Source organism: Anomaloglossus baeobatrachus, chromosome 3 (genome assembly GCF_048569485.1).
Source record: "Anomaloglossus baeobatrachus isolate aAnoBae1 chromosome 3, aAnoBae1.hap1, whole genome shotgun sequence".
NCBI classification, from domain to species: Eukaryota; Metazoa; Chordata; class Amphibia; order Anura; family Aromobatidae; genus Anomaloglossus; species Anomaloglossus baeobatrachus.
Genome location: NC_134355.1, coordinates 373192464 through 373209869, shown reverse-complemented (window position 1 = coordinate 373209869; position 17406 = coordinate 373192464). Strand labels below are relative to the sequence as shown.

Genomic DNA, 17406 nt, shown 5'->3' with positions numbered 1-17406 from the left:
CACCCCGGAGGCCTTACACAGCAGCGGCGGCTTAATAGCCGCATACCACAGGTGGCGTCACGAACACAAACTTTATTCACCCCCAAGTCACTGCAGCCATTTTAATTGACACCCACCAGGACCACGGAGTCGGGCCCCGCCACCACTGACGACCCCCGGACTAGTCCGGCCCAGCACCGGGTGTCCCATAACCCTGGGGTGGGCGAGTCATTGCCGCGGGTGCATTTTTTGGGGCCAAAAACGCTGCATATTTGTGCTTAAGAAAAGATGCAGTGTGTGAACATAGCTTTAGCCATTCCATACAGCAGGGCTCACAATAGGTTCTCTATATAGAATATCTGTAGACAGTAAGATGCTAATCACAGAAGGGGGCGTGTCGGACTAACTGACCTCAAACTGACCTAGTCAGAAGGCAATGATAATCTCCTAAAGCTAAAACAAACATTGCTGGTAAACAACAGCACAGAGTGTGATTAAGATAAGCACCACTGAAATCTCTGTGTTAACCATTATAGCATGCTGTCTTCAGATTACATAGCAAAAACCTGCTGACCTGTTTACAGCTCATAGTGGTGATATGACAACATTAGCTGCATTTACTGGAAACTGTAAAATGATAATCACAGTAAAAATTATCTGTATAAGTTTCTTCACTTCAAAAGAATCATGGAGGCCTTAAAAAATGTTACAAACAAGGCAAAAAAGTGCCTTATTTTACGGACTGTTCTAGAATTTTTAGACGGTTGACAACCCTAATTGGGATACATCCCAAAGATAAAAGAAGTACAGTTGAATTTTGGTTTACGAGTAACCCGGTTTGTGAGCATTTCACTATATGAGCAAATTCTGCTGTAAATTTGCAACTGAGTTTACGAGCAAGCTTTACTGTATGAGCAAATACTCACCGCACACACTTCCGGTTCCGTACTTTAACCACGCTCTGACTCACTCTTGCAGTCCGCACAAACACACACAAACACGCACAAACACACACACATATTATGCTCACCTCACCTTCCGTTCCATTGCTGGTCTCTAAGTTCTTGTAGTTCGCCGGTACAGAATGTGGATCGGGTAACCATCGCGACAATGGAGGAACGTCCGCTGTCAGCCGCTACTCAAAAGCAGCGCGATGGCCAATCAGAGGCAAGCGGCTCCTGCCTTTGACGTCAGCGCTCTGGCAGCAGAAGGTCCGGCATTGGTCGCGATGGTTACCCGATACACATCCTGTACTGGCAAACTATAAGAACCATGAGGCTGGCGATGGAACGGAAGGTAAGGTGAGCATAATATGTGTGTGATAATATGTGTGTGTGCATGCGTGTTTGTGTGTGCTTGTGCATGTGTGGAATGGCACAATAGGGAACCAGGATGGGACATTGAATAAGTTGTGGAACAAATTATCTGAGCTTAGATTTGTAGCTCCAATGAGAGCCTCAGGGCACTACAAGGAACTGCATCCTCTTGGGGATGCAGGACCTACCCCTTGGGACCTGGAGTACCAGTGCCAATTCCACCAACACACATCTAAATCCTAGTTCAACTCTCCACACTGGGCATAAAGGGTTAACCATGTAAGGGGATGGTCGCCATGGGAACGAGTCCCTGGGTATAGCCAGCCTGGTGGGAGGGGTCAGTCAGTCAGAGAGCAGTCTAGAAGAGGGAAGCACACAGGAGAGAGGTTGCCAGGACGGGTTCCGGGAAACCGCTGGAACCTGAGCATGCATGGGGCACAGGGCCCTAGGTAAAATGTCAAGTTTCAAATGGTTTGATAAATACCTGCACGGTGAGGATACCTTCATGGACTTCATCAAACCAATTAATCCGGGGGCATCAGCAGTAAACTAGGATCGGGGTTTGGACTCTTACCTCCCCGCAGGGTCTGCACTGCTCGCCGTACGGAGAAGGAGACTGTACCCCAAAAGGGACATTTGTGGTTCCCAAACGCACCACGCTTAGGGGACTCAATCTACAAAGAGTGCCGGGGATAGAGCAACCTGGGTCACTCCATTGGCACTGATACTCCTGGGACCGGAACCAGCAAGCCGAGGGTCCATGTGAGTAGAGACTGTTAAAGTTAACCTGGTGTGGTCTCCATTATTATACACCATACATCTCCCAGGCACAGCCTTACCTGCGGAGGGCCTACCACCATAGCTGCCACTATCACCATCCCTGGGAGTACCCACATTGCGGCTGTTCTCCATTCTTAACCGCAACCCGCAGGTGGCGTCACGAACATTAACTCAATTATCCCCCGTAAATACCCCCTTTTATTAAGCGTCCCCAGGGCACGGGACCGGGCAACGGCCACCTGAAGTGACATTCCTGTTTGCAACCGCCCGGGACCGAGTACCCCTTTCCCTGGGTGACACACATTATTTCCTATGGGAAATTTTGCTTTGCTAGACGAGTAACTTGGTTAACAAGCACACTCCCAGAACGGATTGTTCTCGTAAACCAAGGATCCACTGTATTCCTATTTGCTTCTTCCTGCCTGCATTAAGTTATAGCACAACATGGTAACAAAGAGTATCTGGCATGAATGCAAGCTTCCTATAGATTGTGCTGTGTAAGCAGAAATGCTAAAGCTCAGGATGATCCAGCATCTTCCTCACATGCACACATTCTCCAATACACGAGCTTTCCTGTCAGCTGTAATACCGGGGAGCGAGTGCAGCGTGTCCACTGCTGTAGATTCTAGATGTTCAGTGTTTTGTTCAGTCTTGTACAATAAGGGTGGACGCTATAAAGATTCCAACAACTGAGGTTATAAACACAGAACGTAAAATACTACTGCACAGAGGAATGTGTCAGATAATTAAGAGCTGCGGTACTGCACTTGACAATGCATTTTTTTTCTGGTCATTATTTATTTTATGTTCTGAGATCCGAACATAAAGATTTATTTTTGAGTCAATGGACAAGTATGAAGGCTTTTTTTTTTTTTAGTTATTTCTTCATTTGGCACATATGATGCTTTTTATTGCATTTTTTGGGAGAAGTACGGAGACAAAAAAAACATTATTTTTTCTATGTACACCATTAACCATACAGTTGTATTTCTTTTATATTGTTATCGTTTGGACTTTTATTGATACAGGGATCCAAATATATTTCTTTTTTTTTTTTCAATACGAAGAAAGGGGGCGAGTCAACCTTTTCATTCTTTTTTCTTCATTTATACTTTGTTTCTTATTTCCTGTTAGGGTTCAAACCAGCAAACGATTGTTCTATTTGCTATGTACTATAAACTGTGCTATTTACTATTTATTGTGACTAGGCTTTATAGTAGTTGAAAGATGGAAAGATGGCAGTATCAGGGGCCTTTGGGATCTCATCGGGGGTGGGGGAGGGGAGCGCGATGGACACTAGAACACCTCCATGACGCAGAGATTGACAGTAGCATTAAAATAGCTAATTTGGAATATTCAGTGATTGGAGAATGTGCAGTACTGTACAAAAGTTTTAGGCAAGTGTAGAAAAACTATTGCAAAGTAAGAACATTTTAAAAAATAGAAGCGTTTATAGTTGATTTTTCTCAGTTAACAAAATACAAAATGAATCAACTAAAGAAATCCAGATCAAATCAATATTTGATGTGACCACCCATTCCCTCCAGAACAGCATCATTTCTTCTCGTTACACTTGCATACAGTTAGGGTATCGCCTCACTAAACCATGTACCAGCGATTCCGACCACGATATGACCTGGTCAGGATCGCTGGTGCATCGCTACATGGTCGCTGGTGAGCTGTGAATCAGGCAGATCTCACCAGCGACCAGTGGCCAGCCAACAGCGACATGTGGAAACAATGCTGCGCTTGGTAACCAGGGTAAATATCGGGTAACCAAGCAAAATGCTTTGCTTGGTTATCCGATATTTACCCTGGTTACCAGTGCACACCACTTAGAGCTGGCTCCCTGCACTCGTAGCCAGGGTATACACCGGCTTACTAAGCAAAGCATAGTTACCTGATGTGTACTCTAGCTACGTGTGCAGTGAGCAGGGAGCCAGCACTGGCAGCCTGAGAGCGGCATACGCTAGTAACCAAAGTGACCAAGCAAAGCGCTTAGCTTAGTTACCAGATGTGTACCTTGGTTACCAGTGTCCGCAGCTTCCAGACACCGGCTCCCTGCTCCCTGCACATTCAGATCATTGCTCTCTCACTGCCAAACACAGCGATGTGTGCTTCACAGCGGGAGAGCAACGAGCAAAAAATGAACCAGCACTGTGTGTAACGATCAGCGATTTCACAGCAGGGGCCAGGTCGCTGCTTAGTGTCACACACAGCAAGATCGCTGATGAGGTCACTGCTGCGTCACAAAACCTGTGACTCAGCAGCTATTCGCTAGCGATCTCGCTATGTGAGAAGTACCCCTTACTGAATAATCTTGGCAGAGAGGTTATACCAAACTTCTTGGAAAATTGACTACAGATCTTCTTTGGTTGTAACCCAACAAATTAAATGATGTTGAGATCAGGGCTGTGTGGTGTATTCCAGGAATACTTGTATTTTTACCCAAAAGATAGTTCTTAATGACATTGGTTGTATGTTTGCGGTTATTGTCCTGCTCCAGAATACATTTAGAACTAATCACACGCCTTCCTGGTTGTATTGCATGATGGATAAGTATCTGCATCTATTTCTCAGCATTGAGGACTCCATTAGGCTATGTGCGCACTTACCGGATTTTGCCGCAGATTTTCCGCGGATTTGCTGCATGTTTCGCTGCAGAAAATGTTCATAACATCTCTGCAGTGAATCACCAGCAAATCCTATGGAGAAAAATAATCCTGTGCGCACTGGGCGGAATTTGACAGCTGCATGTTTTGCTGCGGGAATCCCGCAGCAAAAACAAGTGCATGTCACTTCTTTTCCGCACATCGCTGCGGGATTTCACTCCATTGACTCCAATGTTAATCATGAAATCCCGCAGGGAATAACACAGGCAGCAAATTCTGTGCGGTTCACTGCGTTTTCCTGCGTTATTCCCTGCGGTATTTCGCGGTTTACCTCCGGTAATGTACATCGCTTGTCTGCGGTTTGCAGGGAAGTGATGTCATTACAGGAAGAGGAAGCAAAGCAGAGAGTAAACACAAACACATCACAGACACAGACACATCACAGACACATAGTCAGGGCCAGAAATATTTGGACAGTGACACAAGTTTTGTTATTTTAGCTGTTTACAAAAACATGTTCAGAAATACAATTATATATATAATATGGGCTGAAAGTGCACACTCCCAGCTGCAATATGAGAGTTTTCCCATCCAAATCGGAGAAAGGGTTTAGGAATCATAGCTCTGTAATGCATAGCCTCCTCTTTTTCAAGGGACCAAAAGTAATTGGACAAGGGACTCTAAGGGCTGCAATTAACTCTGAAGGCGTCTCCCTCGTTAACCTGTAATCAATGAAGTAGTTAAAAGGTCTGGGGTTGATTACAGGTGTGTGGTTTTGCATTTGGAAGCTGTTGCTGTGACCAGACAACATGCGGTCTAAGGAACTCTCAATTGAGGTGAAGCAGAACATCCTGAGGCTGAAAAAAAAGAAAAAATCCATCAGAGAGATAGCAGACATGCTTGGAGCAGCAAAATCAACAGTCGGGTACATTCTGAGAAAAAAGGAATTGACTGGTGAGCTTGGGAACTCAAAAAGGCCTGGGCGTCCACGGATGACAACAGTGGTGGATGATCGCCGCATACTTTCTTTGGTGAAGAAGAACCCGTTCACAACATCAACTGAAGTCCAGAACACTCTCAGTGAAGTAGGTGCATCTGTCTCTAAGTCAACAGTAAAGAGAAGACTCCATGAAAGTAAATACAAAGGGTTCACATCTAGATGCAAACCATTCATCAATTCCAAAAATAGACAGGCCAGAGTTAAATTTGCTGAAAAACACCTCATGAAGCCAGCTCAGTTCTGGAAAAGTATTCTATGGACAGATGAGACAAAGATCAACCTGTACCAGAATGATGGGAAGAAAAAAGTTTGGAGAAGAAAGGGAACGGCACATGATCCAAGGCACACCACATCCTCTGTAAAACATGGTGGAGGCAACGTGATGGCATGGGCATGCATGGCTTTCAATGGCACTGGGTCACTTGTGTTTATTGATGACATAACAGCAGACAAGAGTAGCTGGATGAATTCTGAAGTGTACCGGGATATACTTTCAGCCCAGATTCAGCCAAATGCCGCAAAGTTGATCGGACGGCGCTTCATAGTACAGATAGACAATGACCCCAAGCATACAGCCAAAGCTACCCAGGAGTTCATGAGTGCAAAAAAGTGGAACATTCTGCAATGGCCAAGTCAATCACCAGATCTTAACCCAATTGAGCATGCATTTCACTTGCTCAAATCCAGACTTAAGACGGAAAGACCCACAAACAAGCAAGACCTGAAGGCTGCGGCTGTAAAGGCCTGGCAAAGCATTAAGAAGGAGGAAACCCAGCGTTTGGTGATGTCCATGGGTTCCAGACTTAAGGCAGTGATTGCCTCCAAAGGATTCGCAACAAAATATTGAAAATAAAAATATTTTGTTTGGGTTTGGTTTATTTGTCCAATTACTTTTGACCTCCTAAAATGTGGAGTGTTTGTAAAGAAATGTGTACAATTCCTACAATTTCTATCAGATATTTTTGTTCAAACCTTCAAATTAAACGTTACAATCTGCACTTGAATTCTGTTGTAGAGGTTTCATTTCAAATCCAATGTGGTGGCATGCAGAGCCCAACTCGCGAAAATTGTGTCACTGTCCAAATATTTCTGGACCTAACTGTAGAACACACATAGAAAGAAAACGGAAATATAGAAAACAAAGAACGTGGGCTCCGCTGCATATTTACCTTCCAGCCGAGGTAAGCACACAGCGGCGGTCCGGTATTCTCAGGCTGGGGAGGGAGAGGGGCAGGGTTAATGTCCCCCGCCTCACTCCCCCTCCGGCAGCCGAGAATATCAGCCGCAGCTGCCCCGGCACTGTCGCATACATTATGCGGCAGCACTGGCGTGTCCTCGGCTCTTCTTGCCGCCGTGTAGCAGTGGCAGCAAGGTAATACAAGGGGTCAATGATGGTGGGGGACCACCGCCATTAACTCCAGGCTTGATCATGGCAGCGTCTATGTGACAGCTGACATGATCAACCCGTAAGTAAAGTGAAAAAAACACAGACACCGAAAAATCCTTTATTTTAAATAGAACAAACAAGCCTCGTTCACCATTTTATTAACCCCTCCCAAAACAAAGCTCCGACGTAATCCACCGCTCCGGCATAATCCACAGGTCCTGCGCTGCTTCCATCCAGCCGCGACTGTCACAGACACAGCGCTGAATGAAAGCAACAGACAGCAGAGGTAATTACCGGTCATTTCCCACGGCCGGTAATGTGAACTCACTGCCGACCGTGGGAAATGCAGCGATCTGTCATCTATCTATCTATGTATCCCTCTGTCTGTCTATCTATCTATCCCTCTATCTATTCTTCTGTCTATCTACTATCTCAGAATTAAATGACTTTTTTTTTTTCTTTTTTTTTTTTCAATGTGCTTTATTGCATTGAATGCAATAAAGCACATCCCAACCCGCACGCGGCAAAACCGCGGCAATACCGCGAATAATACCGCGGTAAAACCGCAGTAAACCGCGGCAAACCGCATGCGGTTTTCGGGTGCGGTTTCCCGCGGTTTTTTACCGCGGGTGCGGTAATCTTTGAGAGCATGCGGAATTTTCTCAAGAAAATTCCATTTCCCAGTGGGCACAGAGCCTTAATCCTGATCAAATCCCCAATACCATTTGCCACAATGAGGCCCCAAACTTGCAAGGAACATCCACCAAGCTTCACTGTTGTCTGCAGATATTCATTATTTTACAGCTCTCCAACCTGGCCCTTTAGCAAACTGCTTTTAGTTACAGACAAATATTTCAAAATTGGAATCAGTACAGAGCATCTGTTGCCATTTTTCTTCACCTAGGTTCCTATATTTTCATGCATAGTTGATTTTTTTGGCCTACATTCCATTCCATGCTGAAAATATGGCTTTTTGGCTGAAATTCTTCCATGAAGACCACTTCTGGACAGACTTTCTCCAAAACAGTAGATAGGTGTAGCTGAGTCCCACTAGTTGCTGCCAGTTCTGAGCTGATGTCACTGCTGGATATCTTCCAATGTTTAGAAGTTAAGTAGGCATGATGTGGCTTTTATCTCCTGAGATTTCTTTGGCTGAGCACTTCATCTACTGTTCTCAACATTGTCCATTTCTTGGTGCTTCTTCAAAAAGAGAGGTTAGACAGCACATCCTGAAACCTCAGTCTGCTTTGAAATCTGTGCCTCAGAGAAAACCTGATGATGCAGTAGCCTGTGTTTCTTTTGATGTGCCTGAGTCTTGCTGCGCTCAGTCATTTTTTTTTACAGTTTTCTGCAATCTCAACTTTGTAGCAAAGTTTGGCCATTCATTGCCTTGTTTTACTCCTCATACACAGTTGTCTCTGTTTCAGTTACAGACTGTTAAAAAAATGTTTCCGCTTCCGAGCACCACTCCCAAGTTCTTGCAATCTTGTCGCAACTCTCCACAAGTTGCTTGTACATAAATAACAAAAGTTCCAATGCATTTTCATAAGTAAGTTGAAAGAATTCCTGTAACTGAAGGTCCAATGCACAGGATGTTCTCCTCCAAAGGATTTCTTTATTGGCTACTGCATACAAAGGATTAAAAAAAGACTTTTCGGCCACGCAGGGCCTTTATCAAGCCAAATACAACAAAAGGTGTCTTGTTGTATTTGGCTTGAGAAAGGCCTTGTGCGACCGAAACGTCACTTTTTTTTATCCTTTGTATGCAGTAGTTAATTATGAGATCCTTTGGAGGAGAACGTCTGGTGCCTTGGACCTTCAGTTACAAGATTTCTTTTAACTTACCTATGATAGTGATCATTATCACCTGTTTGCTATAAATGGTTACTCAATACTCTTAGGGTACCTTCACACTTAGCGATGCAGCAGCGATCCGACCAGCGATCTGACCTGGTCAGGATCGCTGCTGCATCGCTACATGGTCGCTGGTGAGCTGTCAAACAGGCAGATCTCACCAGCGACCAGTGAACAGCCCCCAGCCAGCAGCGACGTGCAAGCGACGCTGCGCTTGCACGGAGCCGCCGTCTGGAAGCTGCGGAGACTGGTAACTAAGGTAAACATCGGGTATGGTTACCCGATGTTTACATTAGTTACCAGCGCACAGCTGTGTGTGCAGGGAGCAGGGAGCCGCGCACACTGAGCGCTGGCTCCTTGCTCTCCTAGCTACAGTACACATTGGGTTAATTAACCCGATGTGTAATGCAGCTACATGTGCAGAGAGCAGGGGACCGCGCACACTGCTTAGCGCTGGCTCCTTGCTCTCCTAGCTGCTGTACACATCGGGTTAATTAACCCGATGTGTACAGCAGCTACATGTGCAGAGAGCCGGAGCCGGCAGCACAGGCAGCGTGAGAGCTGCAGAGGCTGGTAACTAAGGTAAATATCGGGTAACCACCTTGGTTACACGATGTTTATCTTGGTTACAAGCTTACCTCAGCTGTCAGACGCCGGCTCCTGCTCCCTGCTCGCTTCATTTGTCGCTCTCTCGCTGTCAAACACAGCGATCTGTGTGTCACAGTGGGAGAGCGCCTTTGAAGAAAACGAACCAGGGCTGTGTGTAACGAGCAGCGATCTCGCAGCAGGGGCCAGATCGCTGCTCAGTGTCACACACAGCGAGATCGCTAATGAGGTCACTGCTGCGTCACAAAAAGCGTGACTCAGCAGCGATCTCGGCAGTGAGCTCGCTGTGTGTGAAGCACCCCTTACACCTGACTAGAATCCTACAAAATCCCTGACTTTGCGAGAGTGTACTTAGAAGAACTGATGTCGCTTTGAAGGCAAAGGGCAGTCACACCAAATACTAGTCTGATATAGATTTTTAAAATTGATTATTCACTTGAAATTAATTCTATTTTTTTTAAAGCATTCTTTCTTTGCAGCATTTTTTCCACACCTCCACAAAACTTTTGCACAGTATTGTATATGGGTAAAATTCTCTAAAAAGCAACGTTTCATACACGTAGCACCTGACAGCAGTCACAGTGACTCTTTCCTTCACCCTGCTATTAAATTTGCTGCCCTATACCTGAATCTGTCTGTATAAACTGGCAGAGTCAGTTTTGCTTGTTGGCACCCTATCTGGCCCAAGCACACATACACGTGCCTCTCCAGTTCCCCCCAGCTACACCCAATCCCCACTAACCTGTTTGACAACAGAGCCTAGTTCACAAAGCCTAAAGTAGAGTATATTTATTGAGACATCTTATAAATATATTGTACTATAGATCTCACAAAAATTTCCATGACTAATCAAATCATATTTTTCTTTTAACTTAATAGTGATTTCTTTAAGCAAATCTATAAAGGATATTCTCAAGATTGGAAGTTATCACCTATTTGTGGGATAGGAGATAATTCCCAATCACTGGGGATCTGACCCAAACGGGACCCGCAGCGATCTTAAGAACTGTGGCTCTGAAGACATGACAGTAGCAGTGTTCAATCATGCGCATTGCTGCTCCATTCATTCTTAGGGGGAGTGATAAGACCATCTGATCGCTGCACTCCACTATCTCCAGTGGTCTCCCATTAAAGCGAACCTGTCACCACTTTTTTGGCCTATAAGCTGCGGCCACCACCTCCGGGCTCTTATATACAGCATTCTAACATGCTGTATATAAGAGCCCAGGTCGGGGGTACACCATAAAAAACACTTTATAATACTTACCTAACGGTCGCGCAGTGGGCCTAATGGACGTCTCCGTTGTCCGATGCCGCCTTTTTTGGCCATCTTTGTTCTCCTTCTTCTCTAGCCACAGTGCATGACGGGTCCGACGTCATACACACTCACCGGCATTCAGGTCCTGAGCAGGCGCACTTTGATCTGCCCTGAGCAGGGCAGATCAAAGTATTGTAGTGCGCCTGCGCAGGACTGGCGAGTGTGTATGACGTAGACGTGTCATGCACTGCGGCTTCAGAAAGAGGACGAAGATGGCCAAAAGAGGAGGCGCCGGCATAAGACAATCGAGACACCCATTAGGCCCACCGCACGATCGTTAGGTAGGTATTATAAAGTGTTTTTTATGTTATACCCCCGGACTGGGCTCTTATATACAGCATGTTAGAATGCTGTATATAAGAGCCCAGTGGTGGTGGCCGCAGCTTATAGGCCAAAAAAGTGGTGACAGGTTCCCATTAAGAATGAATGAATCAGAAGGGCAAATGATCAACAACTGCTTCATTCACATGCCCCTCCTTCTCCAAATCAGTGGGGTCCCAGCAGTTGGACCCCAGCGACCCTGAATTTATCTGAATATAACTTCTAAACTTGAGAATACCCTTTAATACAGAAACAATTACTAATGTGAAGTCCTGCTCTTTATGGTAAGTTGGATCATTTGGCTCCGCTCGCCAAAAACAACTGGCTTTTTGGATCCCAAACAGATCCCTGTTAAATATGTATTCACACGCAGGTGAACATATATTTATAGTAAGCATTATAGTTCAATGCAATCGAAAAACCCCATTTTCAGGCTGGATGAGCGGGGTTTTCATGAGAGCCACCACCACTGGGATGCCAAGTCCCACCATTCACAGAAGGGAGCCGGCTCTTGGTCGGGGATCAGTTATGAATGACCCATCGCTAGAGGAGAAAACACAAGACTTGTGAATTTTTTTAGGATGCAACCACTACATACTAATATAGCATCTATATAAGTTTTTAGGACCATACTGTACCACTGAACACCTCTGATTTCATGCAATCATAAAAAGCTCTCTATACGGAACTTGTGTCCCTCCATCCATCACTGGAGCATGTGGCTATGCAGTGTGCACGAGGCCTAATACAACATCATCTACCGGTAACGGAACAAACTGGCGCATCTCACAGAACGCAAGACAAGCACTGGATTACCCATCTTGAATGGTAAACAGAATGAAAGCAACATTCTTACTACTTGATCCTAGTACTGAATGACTCCTGAGCATACACAATATTGTATTATACACGCAGGAACTTGTATATTTGGCAATGACCCTAGATTACACACAAGTATTCCCCCTTAAACTGTGCACAATGGAAGGAAAAGAATGAAATCAACATTATAATGCGGTTTACAGGCCCATTAGCAGCTGTCTGCTGGGGTTGGGACTTTCCAGAGATCACAGCTTTGTATTTAGAGTTTTGTGGTCCTTACTACCTTGTTGAGATGTGGGTCACGGGTTATGTCATAGCCCCTCTTCCTGGTATACTGAAAAGTCTTCCTGGCATCTTGGTCTTCCACTTGTTCTTGTTTCACCACCTGAGAAGACATGGCTGGTGCAATCCCAGTTAGCAGGCAGGGTTGGTGGACTGTGCTGGTGCAATCCCAGTTAGCAGGCAGGGATGGAGCACTGTGCTGGTGTGCAGATGTGGATTGTGAGAGGTATTGTACTGTTAGGTGTGATTGTGTGCTAGTTGTGCCGGCAGAGCTGTGAGGATCAGCTGACAGAGTGACACCAGGGGACAGGAGAAGGGAAGTGCTGAGTCACTGGCAAATAGATAGCAGCTTGCCTCTGCCTCAAGTCTGCTCTTGCTCTTATTTCATGCTGTACACTTTTCCTGTGCTCTGGATATTTCGCAATGTAATCACATCTGCACCAAGGCTGTTCCTGCATTGGGCTGAAATGCACTGAATTCACACTTCATAGACCGCTGTTTTTCCTGTAATGAATCACTATGCTGTGCACATAGTACAGTACAGCCCTCCAAAAATCCTCGGGAACACAACACACAGTTTACCTAGTAAATAATTGACGTGAAAAAGTATGTGTGTTGCTTGCTGCTCAGCATGGACTTTTGTTTCTAGATACTGTTGCTGGGTGAGAGGTGTATTGCTGTAAAAGAGACATTTTTCAAATTATATTGGATTTGGTTTGTAAGATGAGAACGTGCAGTGCAGCGGCGGACATATCATCGGTGCAACCTGTGCAGTCGTACAGGGGCCGAAGAAGCGAGGGGGGCGCTTCTACCTCCAAACCAGGTGGAATTGTGCATTATTCAGGAAGTGTGTCTAGGCTTTTGTGGCGCCCTGGACAAGCCAGGTCGTCACAGAACTACACCAACACACCCTACACCCCGGCTAGGCACACCAAAGTCAAACACAAAAATCCTTGTTGCCTTCCTCCAGGGGCTGATGTCCACACCAGGGGGTGGGCCAGGCAGTTGGTCCCGCCCACCGAGGAGTTCACAGTCCTGGAGGCGGGAAAAGGAGGGAGATTAGTTTTGGAGTTTGGAGAGAGAGTTTGAAGTTGGAGGAAGTGAAGTGGTAGAGGAGCAGTCTGACGGCATCCGGGTGTGTGGCCCGGACGGAACAGCAAGGTTGGCAGACGGTGGTGACCGTCTTCAGGAGAGGCTAATTGGAGCGAACCGTAAGGACCGTGGACGGGCGGTGGCCCGACGGTACCGGATCGGAGAGCAAAGAGAAGCCAGCACCATCCGGCAGGGCTTACGGACCCTGACAAGGCTAGGAGTCGCCGTAAAACTGGTCAAATCCGTTAGCGAAGGGAACCTCCGAGGTTTCCCAGCAGTCAAGACCCGATTGAAGGCAACAGCTCACACCGTAAAGGGAAACACAGTCACCGCCAAGGCTACAGTTCCCAGGGCCAGAGCCTGCGGGCAAAAGGGGCTCCTTCAGCATCCATCCAAGCTGGGGAGCGGGTTACAGGTGGGAAGCCATTGGAACCGTAACACAACACAGGTGCAGGGAAAGGCAGTCACCATCAACCTACCGGGAGGAGAACAACCGCAGCCGCCTGTGGGACCCGTCCATCCAGCCGTTTGTTTGACCAGAGACTCCGTGTGAATTACTGGCTGAGTGAGTACCACCATGCCATGCGGCACAGCGCTGCCCCCGCGACCCTGCACCTCGCCAGGCCCCGTAACCCGCCTGTCATCCATCCCTACCCCTCACCGGGCCCCGGGACAACCAACCCCCCTACCCACGGAGGGAAGAACCAACATCCAAGCTGCTCCCTGTCATCGCTCCCGGGATCCCCGTCCAGAGCAGCGGTGGTGTCACAACCTCACCACAACCGTGGGTGGCGTCACGGACAATATCCCTAAACCAAACCACCCCCTTTTCACTCACGGGCGAGGAAAGCCGCTCGAGTCCCCGGGATCCGGCCCACTGCTCGAGCCACCGAGCAGCAGCAGAGCAGCCGGACCCGAGCAGTGGGTGAGCGCAGCGTCCCCTCCTCCGCCCGCGACAACTTGGCGTCACGAACAGGATCTTACCGCTCTGCCGTCTGGTAGAGGTGCGCCTTGTGACGGCCGGAGGTGTCCGGCCGAAAATTTTGAGAATCCGCCATTTTGGGCGCGAAAAATCCCCGCTCGAGCGTCTTCCCGAGTAGTGGAGGTGCAAAAACCGAAACCCCGCCCCTGTAGAGGAGGAGCCGGAAAAAGACTAAGGGGGACGGATGGCGTCTGGCCGCATGTGAGCTTGTGGCTGTGGAAGCAGGGACGCTGGGACTCTGCGATCTGCTAATTCCTGGAAAGTATGTCTGCTCCACCCAGCTACGCAGAGGCTACAGAGCTGGTGCCCGGAACGGCGGCGTGGCTCAGGGCCCGAACGGCAGGGATCTGCCGACACTACCGGAGTCAGATATGTATGCTGATGGAGCAGTGGACCGCGGAAGTGGAGGAGGTAGCTGCGGTCGCCCGGATGTATGGAATGGAGGCCATGATGGAGGAGCTGGTGAGTGACCCACGCCCCTGTGTCCCGGAGGGACCGGCCGTTGCGGCTGAAGGACCCGGTCTACCGCTGGCCCCCATGCCGCCTCCGCCTTCCCTGCCCGTGCACCGCGCTGCTGCTGGTCCATCTGGCGTACACCCCTTCGTAGCAGTGGCCGAGAGAGTGGCAAGCCCGGAGGCTGCGGCAGCTGGCGGCGACCCGCCTGGCGCAGGGACGGATGATAGCGACTCCGGACCTGACACAGAGCCTGTTTCGGAGGAGGACAAAGGGGTCATTGCCCTGTGTGACATGGAGGCCACTTACATCCCCCGGAACGGAAATAACGGGTACCGGGTGACCCTTCCTCGTCGCGCCTGCTATGCGCTGGAGGGGCTGGTTCCCGTGTTCCTCCACCCGGGGCCGACTGAGGATGATGAAAGCGAGCAGTGATGGCAGCGGAGCCCCACTGCAGTTGTCCCCGTTGGGACCACCAGTTTGAAAATATTTGAATGATAAGTGAAGAATGATCAACCGAAGAAGTTTACCTGATTGAACCGTGATTAAACCGGCCGTTGCCGGCAACTGTTGTCCCCGTAGGGACTGCCTGTAATCCTTGCGTAAGGAACTGCTTACGAACAAGCCCGAGAACTTGCAGGGCAACCACAAACTTAGTGGCATGTAAATAAAAATTTGTTGGCTTGAAACCGTTGCCGCCTCCAGAGAGGCAGATTTGGGAGGATGGGCCTGGAGGAAAGTGATGGCCCAGGCCTGCCACTACCGAAACCTGTGGCGATCATCCGGGGGGTTCAGGGTGTCCCCATGGACGCTGGTCCCCTGAAGGAGACCGTACCCGCTCGGGCAACTTGGTTCTGGACTGGGGTCAAGGGGTGCTGCCCATTTGCTTAGGGGCAGCATCAGGGCCAGGTTGTTTGGGTGGGAGCAGAGCGGAAGCCGTAACCGTTATTTATTAAAAATGTTTAGTAACGTTTAAGTAATGTGCCTCCCGATGTGGGAAGATTGAAAATGCTTGTTTTTATATGTTTTTACTCTTTTGCAGTTAACAAAAAAATAAAACCGGTGATGGACGGGCAGCCCGCGGACGGTCTGCATTTTACTAAAGGGGAATGTGGCGCCCTGGACAAGCCAGGTCATCACAGAACTACACCAACACACCCTACACCCCGGCTAGGCACACCAAAGTCAAACACAAAAATCCTTGTTGCCTTCCTCCAGGGGCTGATGTCCGGTACCGGTACCGGATCGGAGAGCAAAGAGAAGCCAGCACCATCCGGCAGGGCTTACGGACCCTGACAAGGCTAGGAGTCGCCGTAAAACTGGTCAAATCCGTTAGCGAAGGGAACCTCCGAGGTTTCCCAGCAGTCAAGACCCGATTGAAGGCAACAGCTCACACCGTAGAGGGAAACACAGTCACCGCCAAGGCTACAGTTCCCAGGGCCAGAGCCTGCGGGCAAAAGGGGCTCCTTCAGCATCCATCCAAGCTGGGGAGCGGGTTACAGGTGGGAAGCCATTGGAACCGTAACACAACACAGGTGCAGGGAAAGGCAGTCACCATCAACCTACCGGGAGGAGAACAACCGCAGCCGCCTGTGGGACCCGTCCATCCAGCCGTTTGTTTGACCAGAGACTCCGTGTGAATTACTGGCTGAGTGAGTACCACCGTGCCGTGCGGCACAGCGCTGCCCCCGCAACCCTGCACCTCGCCAGGCCCAGTAACCCGCCTGCCATCCATCCCTACCCCTCACCGGGCCCCGGGACAACCAACCCCCCCTACCCACGGAGGGGAGAACCAACATCCAAGCTGCTCCCTGTCATCGCTCCCGGGATCCTCGTCCAGAGCAGCGGTGGTGTCACAACCTCACCACAACCGTGGGTGGCGTCACGGACAATATCCCTAAACCAAACCACCCCCTTTTCACTCACGGGCGAGGAACGCCGCTCGAGTCCCCGGGATCCGGCCCACCACTCGAGCCACCGAGCAGCAGCAGCAGAGCAGCCGGACCCGAGCAGTGGGTGAGCACAGCGTCCCCTCCTCCGCCCGCGACACTTTCTGGCACCCGAATTCTGTATGGCGCCCCCCCCCTCCACGGTTTGAGTAGTCGTCATGTGACCGGTCATTCATATATGATTTGCACACTTAGTCACGTGCAGACAAGCTGCTTTCCTAAGGCTGCTTTCACACTTGCGTTGTTTTGCATCCGTCACAATCATAGGCGGATTATCATGAGGGCAATCTGGGCTACCGCCCGGGGCCCGGGGCTCTGGGGGGCCCATGGTCAGATTGTCCTCCTGTATTATCAGCAGTGGTCCGGGAGCGATCTGATTCCTGCTGTACAGTATAAGCAGTGGAGCCGTAGAAATCCCCCTGTGGCCAGGCTAGAATGTACTTGCTGCTGTGAGGTGATGATGTGACCGGAAGGGGCAGTGCTTCCTCCTCCAGTGTGATCACTGATCAGTGTTTACTGTGGCTGGTGGAAGAAGTGAAATGAGTGAGGGGCTGCACCATGGATGAAGGGGGCTTCGTACAGAGGATTTAGCGTGAGTAATGTGAGGTGGTGTCTGTTTTTTTCTTGTGGCGGGGGAGAGGAGGGGGACTTGGGGG

At 48.7% G+C, this 17406-nt stretch overlaps 1 protein-coding gene and 1 long non-coding RNA gene across 2 annotated transcripts in view; one reads left to right on the top strand and one right to left on the bottom strand.

Moving 5' to 3' along the window:
- ME1 (malic enzyme 1) overlaps window positions 1-12614 on the bottom strand; it is a 592001-nt gene extending 579387 nt beyond the window's left edge. The window contains exon 1 of the mRNA XM_075340163.1: window positions 12276-12614. Coding sequence (XP_075196278.1) covers window positions 12276-12389 — 114 coding nt within the window. The 5' untranslated portion in view covers window positions 12390-12614. The remainder of the gene's footprint in view (window positions 1-12275) is intronic.
- Window positions 1-17406, top strand: part of LOC142296495 (uncharacterized) — a 68748-nt gene that overhangs the window by 267 nt on the left and 51075 nt on the right. The window lies entirely within an intron of this gene.